Source organism: Lipotes vexillifer, unplaced genomic scaffold, assembly GCF_000442215.2.
Source record: "Lipotes vexillifer unplaced genomic scaffold, Lipotes_vexillifer_v1.1 scaffold1016, whole genome shotgun sequence".
Lineage (NCBI taxonomy): Eukaryota > Metazoa > Chordata > Mammalia > Artiodactyla > Lipotidae > Lipotes > Lipotes vexillifer.
The window spans coordinates 200648-225832 of record NW_006769290.1 but is presented as its reverse complement, the minus strand read 5'-3'; the positions used below and the strand labels follow the sequence as shown (position 1 = coordinate 225832).

At 39.3% G+C, this 25185-nt stretch overlaps 1 protein-coding gene and 1 non-coding gene across 2 annotated transcripts in view; both read left to right on the top strand.

Annotated features, from left to right (window-relative positions):
- Window positions 1-25185, top strand: part of IMPG2 (interphotoreceptor matrix proteoglycan 2) — a 70116-nt gene that overhangs the window by 37778 nt on the left and 7153 nt on the right. Inside the window, exons 9-14 of the mRNA XM_007445552.1 lie at window positions 5-25; window positions 6942-7186; window positions 8677-8762; window positions 19638-19941; window positions 21056-22356; window positions 22971-23190. Coding sequence (XP_007445614.1) covers window positions 5-25; window positions 6942-7186; window positions 8677-8762; window positions 19638-19941; window positions 21056-22356; window positions 22971-23190 — 2177 coding nt within the window. The remainder of the gene's footprint in view (window positions 1-4; window positions 26-6941; window positions 7187-8676; window positions 8763-19637; window positions 19942-21055; window positions 22357-22970; window positions 23191-25185) is intronic.
- TRNAE-UUC (transfer RNA glutamic acid (anticodon UUC)) lies at window positions 20555-20626 on the top strand. Its single transcript has one exon. It is a non-coding gene; the product is annotated as a tRNA-Glu (tRNA).

Below are 25185 nucleotides of genomic sequence, written 5' to 3'. Positions count from 1 at the left end.
TCAGATCCCCTAAGGAAAATGGCAGGTAGAGTAACTTTTGGCACTTTCTATACTGTCCACCTAATGAGGAGGTAGTTCAGAAAGTATGGTAGCCCAAGGTCCAAGGGAGTGTGGCTTAATTCCTTTATTACTTCCAATATCACTGTTCATCTCCTTACAGATGAGTTGGCCAACATTTTTTTGTTAAGAGTCAGATAGTAAATATTTCAGACTTTTTCACACTATGCAGCCTCTGTCGCATCTACTCACCTCTGTCACTATCAGATGAAAGTAGATGTAAGCAATATATTGAAAATGAATGAGTGTGGCTGTGTTCCAATAAAACTTATTCATGGACCCTGAAATGTCAATTTTATGTGATCTTCACGTCACAAAATATAGTTATTTTGATTTTTTTCAACCATTTAAAATGTAAAATCCATTAACTCATGGACAGTGGGCTGCATTTAGCTCACAGGCTGTAGTTTACAGACTTCTGTCATAGGCTGCTGACTGACAAGTACTTTTATTTTTTAATCTATTTTTATTTATTTATTTTTAGTTTTAAATTAAAAAAAATTTTTTGAGGCATAGTTGATTTACAATTTTTTTTTTTTTTTTTTGGCGGTACGTGGGCCTCTCACTGTTGTGGCCTCTCCCGTTGCGGAGCACAGGCTCCGGATGCGCAGGCTCAGCGGCCATGGCTCACGGGCCTAGCCACTCCACGGCATGTGGGATCTTCCCGGAGGGGGCACGAACCCGTGTCCCCTGCGTCGGCAGGCAGACTCTCAACCACTGCGCCACCAAGGAAGCCCTGATTTACAGTTTTATATAAGTTTCAGGTGTACAACATAGTGATTCACAATTTTTAAAGGTTATACTCCATTTATAGTTATTGTAAAATATTGGCTGTGTTCCCTGTGCTGTACAATATAGCCTATGACAAATACTTTAAAATATTGAGTTATACTTAATTTAAAATTGGAATAAAAACTGGCATTAATGAAAACACTTTCAAGTATACTATTGTCATTGAATAATATAATCAAGTGTCATTTTAAGTGGTAAATGAAAGGGAGAAAGCTGATCTCTATCATAGTTCATCTGCGAAAACAGCTGCTTTCTGGAAATTCTTAGAAGCATAATATAAAAACATAGTCAATCCCCCTTGTGAAGGTTGCTTGTCATTTTATCTTTGAACTCAACTTTATCCAAAATTTACTTTCTCTTGAAAGATTGATAACCATAATATAGAAAACATGAAGCAAATTCAAAAGCTAAGTACAGAGATGTTTAGAGATACGGTAATATTTCTTCATTGTAATATCTTTTTAAAATAATTTTTTTATTGAAGTATAGTTGATTTACAGTATTATATTAGTTTCAGGTGTGGAACATAGTGACTCAGTACTTTTATAGATTATATTCCATTTAAAGTTATTATGAAATATTAGGTATATTCCCTGTGCTGTACGATATATCCTTGTAGCTTATTTATTTTATACATACTAGTTTGTATTTCTTAATCCTCTACCCCTATCTTGCCCCTCCTCCCTTTCCTCGTCCACTGGTAACTACTAGTTTGTTCTCTATATCTGTGAGTCTGTTTCTGTTTTGTTATATTCATTAGGTTATTTTATTTTTCAGATTCCACATATAAATGATAACATAGAGTATTTATCTTTCTCTGTCTGACTTATTTCACTAAATGTAATACACTCCAGGTCAATCCATGTCATTATGCCTTCATTTATATAAGATATAAATATAATATCTTATATTTGAAAAGGACTTTCTGACTTCCTCATTTTCATTTATATTATTTTAGCAAATATTCACTAAGTGTCTGCTAATTGGGCAAACCTTGTGCCTGCAAAAATGAATAACTGTTGGTCTCCATCATCTAGGAACACACAGTCTAATTAAAAGTGCTTTCAGAGATATGTCAAAGTATGGGTTCTTTTGTTTTTTCATTTTATTTTATATCCCTGTAAGATAGTGAAAATGAGAATATTCATTCTTCTTTTGGAGGTGAGGAAATTTTGCCTTGGAGAGGCACACTGATTTGCCGTAACTTACATGACTAGAGGGTATCAGATATTTTGCCCAAAGTAATCAAGATTTGGGTTTCTGTACTCTTACTATATGCAGACTGCTCTGTATGTTTATATTATAGGTATATGTGTTGATGGTCAATATTCAACCAAAAGATTGTTTAATTGCTGCCCGCTTGGGGAGATTAGAATGTTAAAACAACCCGAATTCTGATGTTAATCTTGTGATCAAAGAATGGTATTCAGTTGCTGAGTGCTAAGTTCTCTATCGGGACACAGACAACAATTCAATATGAAACCATTAGATTTTATGATAGAATTGTTAACCTAAGTACAGTTTCTAAAATTGTTCAGTATTGTCAGATATTAACCAGTTGGTGGAGTTTATTCATAACTTTCTGGTATACTTTTATTTTGAGCAGTGTGTGAATGAATGTGTGGCACAGAAATAGTCTATTTATATAATATGTAACACCCCTCTTTCTCTCCATAAGCATTTATATACACATGAAATTTTCTATTTGCTTTGTACCTCTTTCAAGATGCACACATAATTTTAAGTTATTAGGACCCATTTGAAGTGAATAAACAAAATATCTGCCTGGTATACACACTTCAAAAATTCAACTCCAGGCCTTGTAAGTATGCACCTTCTTCCTAATAGAAGTATGAGAGAAGGGATGTCTGAGTTTCTCTGAAATATCTTTAGTTTGATCAGTTGTCACGAGATGTGATATCATTATTTATGCTATTTAAAACCTGCACACGTCGAACAGCCAATCAGGGCATTAGAGGTGAGGAATAAGGGTAAATTTCACCTCCACATGATTGATGTCTCTGGAAATAGCAGTCAGACAGAGAAACTTTCCTCTACATAGCAGTCGTTTCAGTTTAGAAGATGAAAGATGATGCTATGGTGATGGTTGGTTAACTTTGGAGTTGCTGAGTGCAGAGAGCCAGCATAGCTTTCTTCAGTCAGATAATGTTTTGTCACCAGTGTGCATTCTGCGTCTTATGTACTTTCTTTTTCTCTTGGCTTTCTTTTTTTCTGTTCCTTATCCTGAGATGTCTGTGTATTCCATTTACCATGCCAGAACTAAGTCTGTTCTGGGTCATGCTGAAGTTCTCCGATCTGGGAATAAATGGTTTTCTGATACCTCAAGCATTACTTTGAGTTCTCATTCCAGGACAAAAACTTGGTAATAAATTGCAGTATCTCTGTGAGGCATTTTATCTTCTTTAAAGAATTTATCCTTACTAGACAAGGTAGATGATATTAGACGTGTTATTTTTAGAAGTCCAAGGGAAACATTGGGAGACAAATTATATTTTGCCAGTAAAGAGTAAGGCTAGTGATCTAACCCAGACTGCCTGATTTGCACAGATTTCTTTTTTTTTTTTTTTTTTTTTTTTTTTTTGTTTTTGTTTTTGTGATACACGGGCCTCTTACTGTTGTGGCCTCTCGCGTTGCAGAGCACAGGCTTCGGACGCGCAAGCTCAGCGGCCATGGCTCACGGGCCCAGCCGCTCGGCGGCATGTGGGGTTTTCCCGGACCGGGGCACGAACCCGTGTCCGCTGCATCTGCAGGCAGACTCTCAACCACTGCGCCACCAGGGAAGCCCTGCACAGATTTCTTGATCCAGGAACATTTCTCTTGGTCTTCTCCCTATGCTATTTAAAAGTCATGCAAAGCACATGGTAGGCTCTCAGTAAAGGCTTGACTCTCCTTGTCTGATTTTCTTTCTTTGTAGCTCAAGTGCTAACTGGCACAGCCTTTTCTTCTTCTCCATTTTTTCCCTTATCACTGCTTCCTTAGAGCCTTAGAGTCTTAGAGCCATATTAACATGTTAATAGGTTGGGCATAGATCCCAAGGAGAAGCTCACCTTTCTGGAGATGTAGGCATGGTCCATCCCACAGAGCTTGGAAAGAGCATGCACATCCTCACAGAGTTGGGTTCTGGCTGTGAAGCAGTGTCCCTAAAATCATTACCCAGAAGACACAAATGTATGAGGATAATATGCGTGCTCTTTAGGGTGAAAAATTACTCTTTCATATTTAGAGACTTAAAAACCCTTCAGGTTAAGTCAGGAGTATCACATACTGTCATTTAAGTGGCACAAATTCAATGGTCTTATCTGCCTGCATTACTGAATAAAATTGACCGTTTGTTTTTTCATTATTTTCAAAAGTATTTAGTGAACTGCTATGAGCCAGGTATTGTGTCCTAAATGCTTGGGATACATGTGGTAAGTTCTGACCAGTAAGTGTCCCTCATACTATTTTATTTCACATTGGGGCCATCATTTGGTTATTTTAGCATGTTTTACTGAATTTATTTCTTGACAAAAGGAGATCAGGAATTACTCATGAATCAACATATTGTGATATGAAAAATTAAGGGTTTGAGGGAATTTACAGATGACAAGCAGATGTCTCGCCACTTAGTAGGGCATCCAGGTGTCAAAATGCTCAATTACCACTTTAAAGCTCCCTAAACCACCCTATTGGAAGTGGTAGCTTATCAGATCTGGGAGGAAAACCTTACTGACCTTAGAGTGGGACAGGAACATCATATCATGCCTGGCTGCTTCTGTGGCAGGTGAGGGGTAACACCTTCATGGCTTCCCCTGTAGGCCCTGGGCAAGACCAGAACTGCCAGTGTTCCCAGGAAGTAGAGGTCTCTTGAGACCAATTTATGCTTACCAAACCATAATCAATGCCGACTGATCTATTTAAAGCAAGAAATATATCTGCCAACTGACTAATTATTGCATTGGCTTAGCTCATGCATTCTTTCCCCATATGACAATCTGTAGGGAATTATAATCAAAAGTTCCTTTTGCAAGCTTGAGATCAGAGAAGGGAAGTTGGGTGATCCTAATGGCCAGTATCAAAGTCATGCTAGCCTGTTGTAGCTGTCTCCAATCTAGGGATCTGTGTTACAAGGAAGCCACAATACACTGATCAGAAACTTTTCACTAATGGTAGCATAAATTAGTTGACTAACCCTTTTTCTAGACTCTATGAGACACTTCTCATTATCCTGACACTTTTTTTTGAGATATATGAATACCTTAATTAGGCTGCAGTTTTCTCTTTATATTCAGGCAGGTATAGATTTCTGTTAATTTGATAGGTACTTAATGCCAGGCACCAAGCCAAACACTGGAGATAGAAACTCAAGGAGAGACTGCAAGGCAGTCACTATAAAGAGAATCTTTTTACAAAATAGCAAAGGCTATAATCAAGGAGTATATAAGTGAGCTCAGAAGAGGAAGTGCTTAATTTATTTGAGTGCTTTGCTTTGGGCATCATTTTGCTCCTATAGAATGTCTGAAGGTGGCAGATTATTTCCATTGCACATCTGCCTTCAGTGGTTTATCTTTGGGAGGGTGGTATTCTCCTTTCCTCTGGAGGGATCTTGGTGTGGCTTGCTGGGTACTGCCTCTGATGGCTGTGTCTCATAGACTGGCTGGAAGCCAGAATGATGAGTAGAGCAAAGCCATTCTCATAATGACTTTTTTCTGGTAATAGTTTAATTAAAGTTACTGAGAGTGTAGCAAAGTAGTTCAGAATACAGGTACTGGAGTCAGGCAGATCCGTGTTTGAATCTTGACTCTATCTATCCCTTATATATGGTGAAATTTTAGGCAAGTCTTTTAACTTCTTTAAAGCTTGGTTTCTTAATAATAATCTGAAGGTAATAAAACCTTCATAAGGTTATTATGAATATTAAGTGAGATTAAAGCCTGTGAAATACCTGTCACATTGTAAGCACTTACAAAAATGTTAGTTTTTAGCTGTTAGATAAATCTGAGTGTCTAGAAGGAATAATTCTATTGGCTTAAAAATTTTATATTCTGATGTTTCTTCAAAATCACTATTTAAGAAAATATCAAATGACATATCATCTCCTACTAATTATTTTCACTTTATCCTTTATTCCAAGAAATCTTCTCTTTGTTTGCTTGTGGAAAGATAAGGCCCCATTCCTAGACAAAGTTATTTCTTAGCACTTGTCAAACTTTTATTCAGCACATTAAGGAGGGAACCAGCAGAAAAATGAGAGCTAGTTTATAGAGCATTTGAAAGAAGTATATATAGTTAATTGGGAAAGGATTGTTAAGTTAGATACAACATTGCTAAATGCCCTATAGGTTAGTAAAATCATAAACTTTGGAGTAATCGTTCCTATCAGGCCAAAAAACCCATCACATTTTAGTAAGTTTTTTTTATAATTCACTATTAAACTTTATAAGACTGTAAATTGTCTGTGCTATAAAACAAAAGTATGTCTCCTGAGAGACTTAGATAACTGTCATATTAGAAAATATTCTAGCATAATATTTTAAAAAACGTCATCAATTTGCTTTATCTCCAAATATTTCATATTTTCCTTTCACAATAGGCAACTGTGTTTTAGTTCATAGTAATTAAGCTTCTTCATTGCTTTACTCCCCATTGTGGAGTATATAATTCATCCAGCAACAGTAATAAAGAGATATGAGAGGATTTCCCATTGTTGAGTAGAGCTAGAGGGTTTTGTTTTGTTTTTTTAAATCAGGTAGGAAAAAGGCTAATAGGTAAAGAAGGAAGCAGGCTGATAGGGAAAAGGAGCAGTTGGCTTTGAAGGGGTGAGAACATGGGGGAAGAATACGCTCAGGTATTGTGCAGGGTTGACTCTGCGGCCTCCTTAGATCCCTTTCCATGTTCTTAGGTCTATAACCCTCTGTTCTCTGGGAAGAAGGGGATGGCTAAAGGTTGCCCAGAGTCTTCAGAGAATGGTGATGGAATCCATGCTTTTTGAGACTCTCCCTCTAGGTCTAATGTTTGTTCTTCATGGGTTCAAAGCTCCTTTCTTTGTGTTTCCTTGGCGGGACCTAATCTTTTTCTCTTTTCATCCATAGTGGCATAGATGTTCACTATGCAGTTACCTTCAATGGTGATGCCATCAGCAATACCACCTGGGACATAATTAGCCTTCACTCCAACAAGGTGGAGAACCATGGTCTTGTGGAATTGGATGATAAGCCCACTGCTGTTTATACAATTAGTAACTTCAGAGATTATATTGCTGAGACACTGCACCAGAATTTTTTGCTGGGGACCTCCTCTTTGAATCTGGATCCTGACTCCCTTCAGCTTATTGATGGTAAGTTGGATAACCATTAAGTCCTTGTACAGTTTTAGTTTCTTTTCCAGTATATTATGGGAAAACTAATTTCCAAAAATATATATGGTCTGGCACTCTCTAGACTGCATGAGACAGAAGCCATCCTGATAGGAATGGCGCTTTAGCCATGCAGATAATTTGGGTAGATCAATCAGGGGTTTCTGGTGGAAGAATGGCATGAGGATTAAGATATGCCATAGGCAAAATGAGGTTGTTTAGGAAACTAAATCCATAAACAACATAGTGAGGTCTTCCTTTTATGTGGAGCCTGGGGTGGAGCTACTTCCTAGAAGGTGTCCTAAAAAAGAGGTCAACAGTTCTCTCAGAATTTCCAAGCAAGTTTAACAAAAGCTTTAGGATATCCAGTACAAACTAATTCAGGTGCTTTGACCTTTCAGTAGATGTACGTTTCAGTTGCTCAGAATTTTATTCCTAAAATCCATTTCTGTTTGTTTTGCCAGCTTCAGAGTTCTGAATGGCTGCAGCTTTCTAGGTGACTCAGTCATCTTAAAAGATATGTTCATCTTTGATCTCATGCTACTTGTTTTCCATAGAAGACAAGATAACAATACACAGTTGAAAAAGAATTTTGGAAAATACTTATATTTTCCAAAAATAGGGTCTTTGACTTCTGTTTGATCCCTTTATGTCAGTGAACAGGTGAATAAAGAGAGATTCTGCTTCTATTTTTGGTGTATGCACCAGATCACCTTTCTGACAATCCTTTCTTTTTAGCTTTTATTGATTCCTTCTCTCCTCCAGGCAGAATCATTTTCTTTTTTGTTTGTGTTCACATACATTATATAAATGTCCCTCATATTGTTTTATAATATGTATTTATCTGTGACATAGGGAACAGTTCCACAAAAGAAACTTGACTTTATTAATGTTTATAGCCTCAATCTCATCAAAGTCCATGATAACTAGCAAGGATTCAGTAAATCTTATTGAATTAAATTATACAATCTACTCTGTTAACTTTATGACTTAGTATTGGTATAGTGATAAACTCTCTGGTGTCTTACCCCATTTTCCAAAGGCACTTTCTGCCGAAAAGGAAATAGTTTTGCATATTTTCTCCATTTTTAGCATCAACTAAATGAGTTGGAATTTCAGTTCAACTTTCTTATTAAAATGAAAAAAAAAATCAGTTTTAGAGCAACTACTTCATAGGAATCTTGAAAAGAGTAAAAAATTGCTTGAGAAAGGAAAGAAAATAATATAGGAGTGTCCTAAATGTAATGATGGGGAGAATATTTATTTCATGTTGGAGTTTTATAATTTAGACAGATTGTGCTAATATAAGTAAAATATTTGAATAAAGTATCAAGCATCTTCTAAGCGACTCCCCATCTGTTCTACCCAAACGTAAGCTATAAAAAGGAAAAACTTGGTTTTTAGTTGTCCCTGAACCTTAAGTACAATTGTGTCTCAACTAAAAATGTTCTTTAATGTTACTCTTTCTTCAGTGAGAGGAGTTTTACTTCCCCAAAGTGAAGACCAAGTTTGGAACACCCAAAGTTCAAGTCTTCAGGAAACCTTACCATCTATTCTGGTAAGTATGTTTCTGTGTTTTACTCCTAGAACCAGGCCCTCAAGCTTTTCTTCTTTGTACACTTCCCTGCTTACTTTGGTCATGACTTTCCCAAGCTGTTTCTATTACACATATTCTCTTATATCATCCTTGGGACATTATTCATAGTTGTCAGCTCATGGGACCCAAGTATTGGTTTAGATAATTTAAGCCTTCCACAGTGGTTAAATGAAGTCCACACATTTGGCATTGCCAAAGTCCACACATAGTAGAAAGCTTATTTATGGTTCATACTTGCTTGGTGATAATTAAGCTATAAGTGCCCACTGAGTTGTTCTCTAAAAGTTACCCAGAAATAGTTTTTATAGCCAAGATTATAAATTTGGTGTACATAGATACAGAGTATACATTTTTGTCCCAAGGATTGTATTGAAGAAAAAGTTTAGACTCCAAAGCATATTGAACAGTGTGTATATGGAAAGGAGAGAAGGCAGAGTAGAAATATTGGCTAGTTGACAGGGATGGTATATCAGGCCTGCATTTTTTTTTTCATATTTAAGTCCATTTATTTCTAATGTTATTTATCCTTACATGTGTGTTTTTTAAAATTTCACTTTGAAGTTGTAGAATTTCTTTTTTTTAAAATTGGCATGTAGTTGCTTTACAATGTTGTGTTAGTTTCTGCTGTACAGCAAAGTGAATTAGCCACACGTATATGTACATCCTCTCTTCCTTGGATTTCCTTCCCATTTAGGTCACCACAGAGCAGTGAGTAGAGTTTCCTGTGCTTTACAGTCTGTTCTCATTAGTTATCTATTTTATACATAGTAGTGTATATATGTCAACCCCAATCCATCCCACCCCCACCTTCCAATCACGCCTCCTTTTAACCTGGGCAGAAAGCATTCCCATTTGCACAGAAACAGCATGGAATGAACTTTCCTTTTTGTTCTTACCACTTAACTCCCCTGGACACTCTTCTGCCCCCTTCAAACCTCCACTTGCCATGTCATCTACAGGGAGGCATCCAGTAGAAGAGGAAGTGGCTTCCTCAAGTGCAGGTAAAACAACAACCACAACACCTGTAGAGACTAAGCTGTCTACAACACGACTACACGATCTTTTATCACATAGTCACAGAATGGAGACTCCCTTCTTCTTCATTCCCTGCTCCTTCTACCCTCTTGAGACTTCTTTTCTGTCTCATGTGGCAAAGAAGAAGTTAATGTTAATTAATTTCAGATACTTGTTTCCTGGCTTTAATCCAGCAATTGAAATTTAGAAAGTCTGCCCCAAATTGGCTTAACCAATATATACAGCCATTACTTCTGCTCAGGTATAGAGCAACTCAGTTTTGAAATGTGGAAATACTGGAAATACTCTTTTCCACCAAGTTCCATGTTGGAGAAAAAAGGTTAGAGGGGGATTGACATCAGAGATTACATTCATTTGGTGTTTGTTTATTCATTCACTTATTAATTCAAGTATATTTATTTTGTGCTTTTCATGTGCCAAGTGCTGGGGAAACTAAGATGAATAAGGTGTGGCCTTGCCTACAAGAAGTTTCCAGTCTGGTGGTTGTAGACAGACTTCTACACAAATAAAGTAGTGCTGTCATAGGATTTCATCCAAGGTGCGGTGGCAGGGAGTGGCGATCCACTGCGAACATGGCACATTCCGCTCCTTCTAATCCCATTCTACTCAGGGCTTCTGTAACCACAGATCTGTGATGATATCTTAGAACGATGTAAAGACAGAAATTTCTGCATAAGCCAGGGGTTGCAAACTGGAGACCAGCTGACTGGATCCAGCTATAGGCATGTGCTTTGGGGCCAATTTTTTTTTTTAATTTTTATAAATTTATTTATTTATTTTTGGCTGCATTGGGTCTTCATTGCTGTGCAAACACTTTCTCTTGTTGTGGAGCACGTGGGCTTCAGTAGTTGTGGCTCGTGGGCTCAGTAGTTGTGGCTCATGGGCTTCAGTAGTTGCGGTGCATGCGCTCTAATGTAGAGACTAAGCTGTCTACAACACGACTACACGATCTTTTATCACATAGTCACAGAATGGAGACTCCCTTCTTCTTCATTCCCTGCTCCTTCTACCCTCTTGAGACTTCTTTTCTGTCTCATGTGGCAAAGAAGAAGTTAATGTTAATTAATTTCAGATACTTGTTTCCTGGCTTTAATCCAGCAATTGAAATTTAGAAAGTCTGCCCCAAATTGGCTTAACCAATATATACAGCCATTACTTCTGCTCAGGTATAGAGCAACTCAGTTTTGAAATGTGGAAATACTGGAAATACTCTTTTCCACCAAGTTCCATGTTGGAGAAAAAAGGTTAGAGGGGGATTGACATCAGAGATTACATTCATTTGGTGTTTGTTTATTCATTCACTTATTAATTCAAGTATATTTATTTTGTGCTTTTCATGTGCCAAGTGCTGGGGAAACTAAGATGAATAAGGTGTGGCCTTGCCTACAAGAAGTTTCCAGTCTGGTGGTTGTAGACAGACTTCTACACAAATAAAGTAGTGCTGTCATAGGATTTCATCCAAGGTGCGGTGGCAGGGAGTGGCGATCCACTGCGAACATGGCACATTCCGCTCCTTCTAATCCCATTCTACTCAGGGCTTCTGTAACCACAGATCTGTGATGATATCTTAGAACGATGTAAAGACAGAAATTTCTGCATAAGCCAGGGGTTGCAAACTGGAGACCAGCTGACTGGATCCAGCTATAGGCATGTGCTTTGGGGCCAATTTTTTTTTTTAATTTTTATAAATTTATTTATTTATTTTTGGCTGCATTGGGTCTTCATTGCTGTGCAAACACTTTCTCTTGTTGTGGAGCACGTGGGCTTCAGTAGTTGTGGCTCGTGGGCTCAGTAGTTGTGGCTCATGGGCTTCAGTAGTTGCGGTGCATGCGCTCTAAAGCACAGGCTCAGTAGTTGTGGCGCATGGGCTTAGTTGCTCTGTGGCATGTGGGATCTTCCCGGACCAGGGCCCGAACCCGTGTCCCCTGCATTGGCAGGCAGATTCTTAACCACTGCGCCACCAGGGAAGCCCCCAAATTTTTTAAAAAGCCAATATTTAAAAGTAAGGAGATTTTTGCATAAAAATGCAGATTTCCAACTTCTTTTGAAAACCGGAAGATCTGATGTCATTAGGTTTACATTTCCCGTTGCAGAAAGTGGCTAGAGCTTGGCTGAAAGAAACTACCCCTTTAATTATGGCAAACACTGACTACCTGGACTCACTTGTTCATTTATGTTGCCTCTTCTGTGGTTCTGTTTGCATTTAAGCCAACTCCTTAGTTTTTCAGTTTGAGGAGACGTTACAATGTTAATGGGTGATTAAAAACCATGAAAGAAAAGAATGATTAATTAGAGGTGTCTGATTATTGCTTCTCCTCCTCCCCCTCCTCCCCTCCTCCTCCCCGTTCCCTCCTCCCCCTTCTCCCCCTCCTCCTTTTCCTCCCCCTCCTCCCCCTTTTCTCCCTTCTCCCCCTTCTCCCACTCCTCTCTCTCTATTCTTTAATAGAAATGAGATTTTTTTTTAATCTGATTTTATTTTTAGAAATTATTTTAGACTTAAGAATGTTGGGATATTGAATTTGACACTTTTGGCCTCCTGGTTTGGAAAATCACTTGTTGCACAGTGTGCTTCCTATAGCACTTAGCAAACTTTTCAATTGGCCTTAGCAGAAGTGAAACTGGCCAATATAATATTGAACCTGTTAATATACTACATTGAACTAAAAGAAGAATTCATGAGTTGAATTTGTTACTATGGGAACATCTATTCATATAAAAATAAAGTGCTGTTCCTGGCATGTATGTGTTCATCTTTCAAAATATATGAGAGAGCTTCATTGCCCTGCCCTTTTTTTTTTTTACTGGGTACTTGTTTGGAAGAGATGGTCTTCCTTCTTTATTTAAAAAGTCAAGTTGTGGGCTTCTCTGGTGGCACAGTGGTTGAGAGTCTGCCTGCTGATGCAGGGGACATGGGTTCGTGCCCCGGTCCGGGAAGATCCCACATGCTGTGGAGTGGCTGGGCCCGTGAGCCATGGCCGCTGAGCCTGTGCATCCGGAGCCTGTGCTCCGCAACGGGAGAGGACACAGCAGTGAGAGGCCCGCGTACCGCAAAAAAAAAAAAGGCAAGTTGTTTACTTTCACATTTTATGTTGTTTACTTGTAGCTTAATTTTTATCAAAGATATTGTGTATTGTTTTAACTTTTATGAACTGAAAAGGAGTTATAGGTATATCGAAATCATGTATATTACTTGAGGATTTCTTTTTCATTGAGAATTCAGCTGCTTTCCTAATGTGTGTCAGATCATAGGCTCGGTCTGATAAAACTCAGTTTCTTAAGTATAGGTCGAAGGGCTTAGCCTTCTCTCTTAGAATTTTGAAAAAATGCACACTTAGAATTTACAAGGATGTAAATATGCCTTACTCAGCTGGAAGCACAGGTGGCTTTAACACATCTCTATAAGTGGTTTTAGGTAATTCAGAGGAAAACAAGTGAATTCCCTGGTATGGTATGACTCTCATCATCGTACCAACATTTTTGAGGGACAGAACTTGAGTATTGAGTAAATGACCTTCTTACTTTTCACTGAATACATATATAGTTTTAGATAATAGAAAAAAAATGAGAAAGAAAGGAACTTTTCCTCATATACAAACAGCCTCCATATTCAACATAGATGTTTAAATATTAGAAAATGGTTTTTCCTCCTTTCTCTCCTTTGTGTTCACCTGGGTCTTTTAGATTTGTGCATATAAGCTAACCTGAATGAGAATAGACTGCCAAGTCTGCTAGCTCCGGTTTCTCCTCTGGAAATCCTTTTGCCCCTCTATGTATTTCTCAATGAACAGTCTGGTATAGTGAGTGAAGCATGGGGACCGAACTCTGGAAACTCAGAATCTGGTTCTGACTTTTTTTTCTCTATTTTTTGTGACTGTGGACATTTCACTTCTATGAACCTCAGTTCCTTATTTTTAATAGGCAAGTTTGGACTAAATGATTCTTAAGAGTCTTTCTAGTTATAAAATTTGATAGTTTTGTTACATTCAAACATATATGCATGCTCAGCCCCACTTCCTAACATAAGATTTTTATAAACCAAAGGATGGCCTTATAAAGCACTGAGCCTTTGGCAAAACAAAAGCTTCTATTTGTTTTACTTCTACATTCTGGATTTCAGTTTGTTTGTCTTTTCATTTATCTGGAATTGAGCTGTTGCTCTCTCCATCTGGTCAATTCTTTTTATTCCCCCTAGCTTTATTGAGATATAATTGACATCCAACACTGTATAAATTTAAGGTGTGTAATATGATGATTTGATACACATATATTGTGAAGTACTTATCACAATAGAGTTAGTTAACACCTCTGTAACTTCACATAATTACCTTTTTTTTTGGTGGTAAGAACATTTAAGATTTACTCTTTAGACAGATTTCAAGTTTATAACACAGTACTGTTAACTATAGCCACCACATTGTACATTAGCTACCCAGAACTCATTCAGCTTATAACTGCAAATTTGTACTTTTTAAGTGACATCTCTCCATCTCCCCATCCCCAGACTCTGGAAAACACCATTCTACCGTTGTTTTTATGAGTTTGGCTTTCTCCGATTCTACATATAAGTGATATCATACAGTATTCTTCTGACTTATTTCACTTAGCATAATGCCCTCAAGGTCCATCCATGTTGTCACAAATGGCAGGATTTCTTTCTCTTTCATTGTATATATGTAACACATCTTCTTTATCCATTCATCTGTCAGTGGACACTTAGGTTGTTTCCATATCTTAACTAATGTGACTAATGCTGCAGTGAACATGGGAATACTATAGATATCTCTTTGACACACTGATTTAATTTCCTTTAGCCATATACCCAGAAGTGGGATTGCTGGATCACATGGTAGTTCTATTTTTAATTTTATGAGGAAAAAATTTTTTCCCACACACCATTGACAGCACTTTTGTCTTTTTGACAATAGCCATTCTAACAGGTGTGAGGTGATATTTCACTGTGGTTTTGATTTGCATTTCCCTGATGATAGTGATGTTGAATATCTTTTCATGTAGCTATTGGCCATTTGAATATTTTCTTTCTGTTTTTCTCAAACCTCCTATGGATACACCTTTTCCACACTTCTTGCTGCCTGTTGTGGCAGAATTCTTAAGCTTGTATGCTTTTTTTTTTTTTTTTTTTTGCGGTATGCGGGCCTCTCACTGTTGTGGCCCCTCCCGTTGCAGAGCACAGGCTCTGGATGCACAGGCTCAGCGGCCATGGCTCACGGGCCCAGCCGCTCCGGAGCATGTGGGATCTTCCCGAACCGGGGCACGATCCCGTGTCCCCTGCATCGGCAGGCGGACTCTCAACCACTGCACCACCAGGGAAGCCCTGTGTGCCTTCTCTTGATCCTGCAGTGCACCAGGCTAAGTACTGACAGCTTTCCTAAAGGAAGTGCAAAAGCTTAACTTTGTCATCTCTCCCTGGCCTATAGATAGAATCAGGCTGGCTTTTTGGGCCTGCTCGCTAGCTGTCTGCCAAAGTTCGCTCTCCCTGCCATGGGGAGTGCACACGAGGAGCTAGCCGTGGGGTGGAGGAGGTGCCTGTGGGGGTGAGGTGCCCATGGGCCAGTTAAGGGGGATCCATGGGCAAGGTGTCTTGGCAGCTTGTGGTCAGGCCTCCTGGTGGAGTCAGTCATGTGGTTAGTAGGATCTGCATCCCTGTGATATGTTCAGAGTCCTGGCCGCCGTTCTTTCAGCCACTTCCCATCCCCTGGTCGTGCAGCTTACAACTTAGTTCTCTGGATAGAGTGAGAGAGAAACAGACCTCTTTAGCAAGGTCCTGCACAGCTGGGGAGGCCAGAGACTCACTCACATGCTCTCACCTTCCGCTGTGCAGAAATCATGTACAGAGAGGGTTTCTCTTGGCCCTGAGCTGTGCTGCCTTGTGGGAGGGATGAGGTGGGTAAAGGGAAACTCTTCCTCTTACACTCGCCAGTGTGTCTAAAGTTGGACTCTTTTGCTCAAATGGTGTGTTTGGAGCTTCTCTGTTGGACTCCTGGACTTCCACAAAGGCTCTGTCGTTCATGGGTGACTGTCTAAGTCATTGTTCTCCAGGGGCTCCCAGACTGTGTCCAAGAGGGGCTGGAGCCAGTTCACGGGCCACCTCAGGGTCCACAGCCAGGACTGAGGTCTGTATGCTTCTTACCCAGTGCATGGGTGGGCTAGACTCCTTCTCGGTCCCTTGGTGTGTGATGCTGGATCTCACAGCTCCCACAAAGGCACTTTTGTCCATGGAGGATGCCAGATTGTTACTGTTGAAGGGGGAATACGAGTGGGGGATATCTTACTCAGCTGACATCACTCTGGCCCATTCTTGAGGACCCAGAAAGTTTTAGACCCTCTAGTCAGAAACGTAAGGCAGCTTTGTGTGTCTATTTGGTGCTGGGTTATATAGGATCACTGCGTACGCAGGTCAGTGATTGCAAGCTGCCTTCACTACATAGAGTTATATAAGGTTAAGTTCGCTCCTTGTGATGATGTACTCTTAAAATATTAAAATTTACTAGAAAAATGCCAGAAATCTTTCCCCTGATTAGATCATCTTTTTGGCCTTACTCATGAATCAAGTCTTGATATCCTCATGTTGACTTCTGACGAGAGAATTCCCAAGAGGTAATTTCTTATCCTGAAATGGTTCTTTTTTTTTTTTTAATAGATCATTTGCAGTTACATCCAGTCTTTTGAGGATGGTCTTCCTCTTTCTTTGACATATATCTTGCCTTTCTCTACTTTCTCTATATATTTCATTTCATCAGACTCTGGTCACAGACTCCAGTCTAATGCTCAGATGTGTTTTCCTCTATTCCATTTTTTGACCAAAGTCACACTGGCAAAAATATTCACTAGTATTGCACCATCTACTTTTCGTCACTTCCCTCTTAACTTTCTAGATTCTTTATTTCTAATCAAATTTAGCAGAATGATACCATTTTTGGTTTATGTTGTTGTTATTTTAATTGATTCTCATTCTTCCTTTTCTGGCTATTTGTATTTCATTACAAATTATGTAATCATCTTTTGACAGAAGTGATTCAAACTTTTATGGATTTTAAAAGTACATTGCACTACAAAACATGGCATGGCCAGGGTTTCAATAGTAACAGAACCACCTGTTCTGTTAAGGGGTTAAGGGAAAAAGGGATCTTGAAGTATGCTGAGACTAATAACAGTGAGAAGCCATTCCCATCCATTGGATTGTAGGGCAAGGGGAGGAAATGCAGTTACCAGAGCCCAGTGAGAGCTGAAGTTGCAATTGTGGAGGGATGCAGCTACGTCCGCAGTATTGAGGCTTGGAGGGAACTGGGAAGAAATACCGAAACCTCTCACTCTTCCTGTCCTTTGATCTTCTGCTTCTAAAAGTGTAAACTCAGACAGAAGACAGCTGGTAAGGGAGCAGGGTGATGAAATTATCAGGGAAGAGAAGGAGCTAGGGTGGTGGCAGATGAAAATAGCTAGCAGGATGGCCCACTTAAAATAGGACCTAATTAAAAGAGCATGAACAAGGTAGGAAGTGTTGGTGTCACTGAGTTCCACAAAAGAAAATTAGTTACCTGACTTAGTGCTTTTAGTTTAGAAATAGTAGATGAAACTGAGAGTATCTCCATATATATGCAGTGGTCTACTATGCATTTGTCACTAGAAGAGGGGATAAATTGGGTCATGCTCAGTGATTTCTTGCCTCATGTTCCCTCCCTTGTGACTGGGAGAGTGTGCTGTCTAAGGCTTCCTCACATGGACCCTTGATGGAGAGACAAGGGGAAGTGTGTAGGCAAAGCATACAAGACTAATTAGGTCATGACATTGGGTTGAGTCCCTCTGTAGGCTAGTAGGTTGTTTAGTTCCTGGCCATGGACTGGAGTGTAGGTAGCCACCTTAAAATTGTGTGCTTTTGTTTAAAAATCACATTAGGATTGAGAGTATATGCCAGTGAAAATTCACTACCCTTGGCAGGAATCTCCTGGAAGAGTGGGGAGAGGATTCTATTCAGAGTTTCTTAGTTTTCATGGGCTTCATTTTGTTTATAGCTCTTCCATGAATTCTAGTCTTCAGGCAGGTTTATGCTTGTGGAAAATTTCTTAAAGGCTCCAGTTGATGAGAAATATAATGATTTAACAACTAAAGAAGTATTTTAGAAACCCAGGCTGGAATAATACAACCAACACATGATCAAGCTGCAACCTCTACTGAGGAGCTTTTAAAAGTACCATGTCTAGGTCCTACCCTCAGACCAGTTAAGTTAGAATCTCTGAGGTGTAGGGCGTAGGCATTGGTGTCTTTAAAAAGCTTACATGTGATTTTTAAAAAAAAAATTTTTTTTTTTTTTTTTTTTTTTTTTTTTTTGGCTGCGTTGGGTCTTCGTTGCTGTACGCAGGCTTTCTCTAGTTGCAGCGAGCGGGGGCTGCTCTTCGTTGTGGTGCATGGGCTTCTCATTGTGGTGGCTTCTTTTTTTTTTGCAGTACGCGGGCCTCTCACTGTTGTGGCCTCTCCCGTTGTGGAGCACAGGCTCCGGATATGCAGGCTCAGCGGCCCTGGCTTACGGGCCCAGCCACTTCGCGGCATGTGGGATCTTCCCGGACCAGGGCACGAACCCATGTCCCCTGCATCGGCAGGCGGACTCTCAACCACTGCGCCACCAGGGAAGCCCGGTGGCTTCTCTTGTTGCAGAGCACAGGCTCTAGGCGCGTGGGCTTCAGTAGTTGCAGCATGTGGGCTCAGTAGTTGTGGCTCACGGGCTATAGAGCACAGGCTCAGTAGTTGTGGCCCACGGGCTTAGTTGCTCCGCGGCATGTGGGATCTTCCTGGACCAGGGCTTGAACCTGTGTCCCCTGCATTGGCAGGTGGTTTCTTAACCACTGCGCCACCAGGGAAGTCCTTGCATGTGATTTTAATGCTATTTAGAGTAGAGAATGATTGATCTTTTCTATTTTCCTTTTTCAGTTTTTATCTAGGAAATTGTGAATTCCTTCTATGCATATGACACTTCTTACTTTTTGTTATTCAGCATAGATTGGAATATATAAACTCCTATCCAGTGTTATGGCTGTTTTACCTATTAACATCATTAAACTTTTTTATGTGGACTAGCCTTCACAGGATTAAATAATTAGTATGTTCAATGGTTGTGTTTCTGTCTACTTTTCTATTCCTGAAATAGAAGCTAAACTTTAAGATACGATTAGTACTACATTAGTAAAAAGTCACTGGAAAGAGAAAATTTTATTTTGTAAGTGTGATACCAATTCACAGATGTTCCTATTTGCTCAAGGTAAGAGACCACATTTTGATGTGTTGCAATTTCTTATCAAAATAAAAGACCTTAATTTAATACCTTTCAGAATGATGAATAAAATTACTGATTGTTCTTTCTGCTGTGGGCAACATGCTTAGGTCTTTGACAACAAATTACAGATATTAGTAACATCTATGTATTTAAAGTATTTAAGCTAATAAGACAGAGGGAAAGGAACCATCTAAAACAAGGCAAACAATATTTTCTCTCACAAACTCACTTTGTTTGGGATCTTTTAAATATATTATCTCATCTATTCCCACTTTCCAGGTGAGATTCAAGCGATATATGATTTTTCTCTAGATTTTCCAACTAGTAAGTGGTTGAATTAGGATTTAATTATGGATCTGTTTGATTCTAGAGCCCATACTCCCCTTCCCTCCCCCAATATTACATTGCCTTTTTGTCCCTAGAAAATCCAGGAATGTAGATAGATAGATGGTATTTGAAATTATTTTTATGTGTTTCTTTTATCTATGATATGATTTAGCCTCTTTTTGCCCCTCCAGGATAATACCCCTCAAGCTGAATGGCCCTCAGCAGATGAATTCACCATGAGCAGTATTTCACCACTTGATTTCAGCTCTGGTCCTCCTTCAACCACTGGCAGGGAACTCTGGTCAGAAAGCCCTTTGGGTGATTTAGTGTCTGCACCCAAATTAGCCTTTCCCTCGAAGGTGAGCCTCAGTTCTTCCCCAGAGGTTTTAGAGGTTAGCAGCTTGACTCTTCATTCTGTCACCCCAGCAGTGCTTCAGACTGGCTTGCCTGTGGCTTCTGAAGAAAGGACTTCTGGGTCTCACTCATTAGAAGATGGTAAGGAATTCTAATGACTTTTTGTACTTCTTTATTGTATCAGATGACAAAGGTTTTGAAGAGAGCCAGAGACTAGGGTTAGGAGAAAAGCATGGCAGCATTCATTAGGAGGAAATGTCTTGGGAAAGTTGTGTGAGAAAGGGAACAATCAGCTCTAATTGGTTGGAAGGGAGCGTCCAAATAGGTAAATAATTAGAAATGAACTTGTGGGCTGGGATGGGATCACCTAATAGATATTTTGAAGGTCCTGTTAAAGAATTTATAATTTAATTATATTACTATTTAAGAACTACTCTACTTACTTGAATATTTGAGTGTTAAACAAACAGCCTCAAAGAAGATTATTCCAGTATCTTTTAATAGGATTAATTGGGGGCCAGTAGAGATTTTTAGCTTGCATCAGACTTGAGAAGGGGAAAACCTGAACTAGGGCAGCTACAGCAGAGATTAAGAAATGAAAGTCAAGTAGCTGATTTAGCTGTTGTGGGATGTGACTCAGGGATGGAGTATATGTGAAAGAGGAAGATGAACAAAGATATAAGTAATGAGTCTAGGATTTTGAACATTGGGTGAACCTGAAGGCTGATGGATAATAAACATAACAAGGGGGAGTTCCCTGGTGGTCTAGTGGTTATGACTCAGCACTTTCACTGCTGTGGCCCGGGTTCAATCCCTGGTCGAGGAACTGAGATCCCACAAGCTGCATGGTGCGGCCAAAAATAAAAAAAATAAACATAACAAGGAGATGGAAATTCCTTGGGAATTTTCCTAGGGAATTTTCTTCCTAAGTTTTTACTAGATTCACTCTTTGTTGTCAGTATGGCTACCAGCAGTTCTTTATTTTCAGGGAGTAAAAAAAATCACGTGTTTGAAGATGAATTTTTTCAGTACCTGATGTCTTGTTATCCTCAGTTAAGGGGGTTATAATCATGAGTGACTGTACCATATCCCAAAAACATAATCATACCTTCTTGTTGTTTGCTGGATTTGGCAAAGTGAAAGCAACTGTCTGTCGTAATCTAATCGGGAAAAATGGGTAGCTGGTTTTATTAGGAGGGCTGGGAATATATTTTGGCATCTATGTAGATTAATTAATGGTAAACTCTATTTTTAGGATTAACTAAAGTTAAAGGGTCAGAAGATTTTCTTTCTATTGATCCACTGCCTTCAAGCCCATTTAGTCGTCCTATGCCAAAAGAAATAATACCATCCATGGAAGACTCTGGGGTGTCTTTGACATCCTCACCATATCCGGTCTCCTCTGTCACATTCGATATTCTTGCTAAAGAAGTAACTACACCTTTTGGCATGGACGCTTTGGCCTCCAAAGTCAAAGGCCAATTAGAAGTGAGCACTTGGATGCCAGACACATCTATGGAGAAAGAGTTCATATTTGAGAGTGGTTTAGGTTCAGGGTCTGGGCAAAAGGTAGGTCTGATTACTTGGCCATGGAGCAAAACTTCATTAGAGAAGAGCACTGAACCATTTTCCAAGTCATGGCTTGAAGTTGAGGATTCAGAGGATTTACATTTGCCAACTGAGGATACAGATGAGAAACTAGTTATAGATGACAGAATAGATTCCATAGATCAAAGTACTGAGCATTCAAAATATGGGCATTTTGATAGATCCAGAAACTTTGCAGAGGATGAGACCCTTGGTGGACCTACTGTGTCCATCTTTGCAGAGACCACAACTCAATCTGCATCTCCAGTTCTATCCAAGCACACATCAGAAGTACCTGACATTGACTATTATTCAATTACCAAATCACCTCCTCTACTGACATCTGCAGCAATCTCTGCTTCTACTGATAAACCAATTCAAGAACCCTTTCTAAAGGAGGATATGGAACAAACTACAGAGTCATCCAACCGTGAATGGTTTGACAGCAAGATTTCAGTAGTGAAGCCAGATGTGCAACCTTTGTGGACCATATTGCCAGAATCAGATGTAGTTTGGGTAAGAACTTCTTCCCTAGAGAAACTGTCCAGAGACACATTGGCAAGTACACCACAGAGTACTGACAAGCTCTGGTTGAAGGCTTCCATGACACAGTCTACCAAATTGCCTTCAACCACAAGTTCCACCCTGCTGGAAGATGAAGTCATTATGGGCGTACAGGATATTTCATTAGAATTGGACCAGATAGGCACAGATTACTATCATCCTGAGCTAATCCCAGAGGAAAATGGCAAGGTTGGTGGTTATGTGGAAATGTCTACAAGTATTCACTCCACAGAGATGGCTATTGTGGCTCAGCCAACAAAAAGTGAAGACTTGAGTCATACCCAAGCCGCAGGAGCTTTGGTGGTTTTCTTCAGCCTCAGAGTGACTAACATGATGTTTTCAGAAGATCTGTTTAATAAAAACTCTTTGGAGTATAAAGCCCTGGAGCAAAGATTCTTAGAACTGGTAAGCATAAGAAGTGAAATGTAGGCATTAGTGAATAATCGTGTATGAACCACCCCTCTTTCCCCCCAGAGCATAAGATCTGAGCCAAGGAAAGTGTGGTCTGCTATGGATTTTCATTTCCTATCATCTACAAATACTGTAATGGCCTAGGGTTCATAGGAAAATAATGAGACAGGTGGTTACAAGAAACGGAAAACACAAAATGGTATGAGCCACACTTGGATATAGTATTCTTGGATATTGTAACTTAGATACTGGATATTGTATTCTATAATTTCTGGGACTGATACAAGTTTAAGATTTATATTCACATTTTATTGTGAGACCAGGGCTTTGTGGGTACCTGTAATGCCTTCACTGTCACGATCCTTTAGTGAAACAGAATAAACTCTCTGATGTCTAAAACTGTCTGTGAGTTCCATGGGGTTCCTAAATAACACTGAAACCTCATGACTTGCAAATAATTCACAATTCATACTTTTGTTGATGAACAGTTTAAATAACGTAAATATAATACAATTTGGAAAAGTGGAGGGGTTCATCTTTGTTTTCAGTATGTATTGAACAAAATGCAAAACTTTGTCAATAAACTGACCAATTTTTGTGTATTGTAGCTGGTTCCCTATCTCCAGTCAAATCTCACTGGGTTCCAGAATTTAGAAATCCTGAACTTCAGAAATGGCAGTATTGTGGTGAACAGCCGAATGAAGTTCGCCAAGTCTGTCCCTCCTAATGTCACCAATACTGTATACGTGATTCTGGAAGACTTTTGCACCACTGCTTACCAAACCATGAACTTGGCTATTGATAAATACTCCCTCGATGTGGAATCAGGTAATGATATTAAATACTGTGGTGGTTTCTTAGTGGAACCTAGTTATTATTCTTGTGTATTTTCTTCTACACTGAGTGAAGATGAATTCAGTACTTATAGGTAAAAGAGTACTATGTCTGACAAATTTTCCACGTCTTGATAATTAGTAAAATATCTCTTCCAAGGATGTCAATATCATTCTCTTTTCAAAAGGATTGTCCACACTTCTTGTCTTTACATGTTTACCTCCCATTTCCTTTTCTACCTGCTATATCTGGCTCTCTATTTTACTTACCCATGGATCTGTTCTTATTACATCTCTACACTGCCAAGCCCAATAGCTTTGGCCTTTCTTGCCTTCTATGTTATTTTCCTACGTTGTTTTTATCAATTTCCATTATTGTAAGCCTAATATAAATGTCAGTAACTCTCCCCATTTTTATATGCAGATCAGACTTATCTTCTGAGCTCCAGAATCAATATGTAACTATGTACTTGATTATCTCAACTTGGATATATACTATGTATATCAAGCTTAGACTAAGCCCTTGGGCTAAGACTGAGCCCTTGTTTTCCATATCTGCGTACCTTCCAACTAAATCTACCTCTCTCAGCTTTACTGTCTTGATAAATGGAAGCTGTATCCACTCAGCTACTGAAGCCAGAAACCTGGAAAGTCATTCTGATGTCTCAGTTTCCATCACCCCTCACTTTCAGTCACTCACAAACTGACATTGATTCTGAATTCATCTCAAATCTATGTGTTTTTCTCTGTCTTCACTTCCCCTACTTTAGGCCAAGCCATCATCATCTCTCATTTGGACCAGTTTCTCCACTACCTCTCTTTTTCCCTCACTCCCATACCTTCCCATTCATTCTCCAGACAGTAGCCAGGGTGCTCTTTCTAAATAATCAGATCATTTCACTTTTCTGCTTGAAATACTTTCAATGGCTGCCTGGTTCAGTAGCCACAGGCCTGGTCCCTATCTTTTTCCCCAATATCGTCCAATGAAACTAACTTCTTTTCTCACTATGTTCTAGTCAAACTAGCTCGTTTTGGGTTCCTTAGATTTCCAAAACTTATCTTGACTCGAAGCCTTTTGCACATACTGTCTTCTTTGCCTGAATCTCGTTCCCCTCTTGGCTGACTTCTGCTTACCCTTTATGCCTCAGTTCAAATGTCTCTTCCTCAGGACTTGTACTGATTCACCCATAATCTAGGTTGGTTCTTTTCCCTCTGTAGAGTTTATAACTATTGTAATCATGGTAACTTATGCACATACTTGCTAAATAGCTATTTTGCCCAGTTGAACTATCCACAAGGACTGAGACTTTGTCTATTTTATTAACCACTTGGTAGCCAAAACCTCGCACAGTGTCTTGCATGTAGAATGTACTCAAAAATACTGTGAATGAGTTAAATGAACCATTGTTTTTATTTGGAAGACTTGGATGCAGAGGGTACTGCTGAATCCTCAAACCGTTGTTCTTTTTTACCTTCTATATACCGGAGGACAGTGGTTTTGAGTAGGAGTAAGGTGGAATGTCTAGGTTTGTATTTCTCCAGTGCTTTTCACTCTCAAACTGGTTTGGAAGCCAGCCCTATTCTTTAACCGGGAAAGAAGCAAACATTCTTTCCTTTGAAATCCTTGAAGGACTGTTATTCACTGAAAGTGAGGAAAATGATTTAGCTAATTCCCCTATAGCCAAATCTTTTGCCACTTGAGTTCTTTAAGGACATTTGCACATTCTTTGCCATGTGGTGTAGTGGAAGAAGCAATTAATTATAATTTGGAAGGCCTGGTTTCTTGCCTCTGCTCTGCCATTTATCATTTGTGTGATCCTAGATGAGCTGTTTTATCTCTGAGCCTTACTCCCTCATATAGCAATGGGGATAATGTTACCTGGCCTGTGTATTTCATGGGGCTATTCTAAGGATTAAACAAATAGCATGTATAAAAACATTTGACTAGCCATACAAATGCAAGCAGTGATGATTATAAAACTTTTGCAAA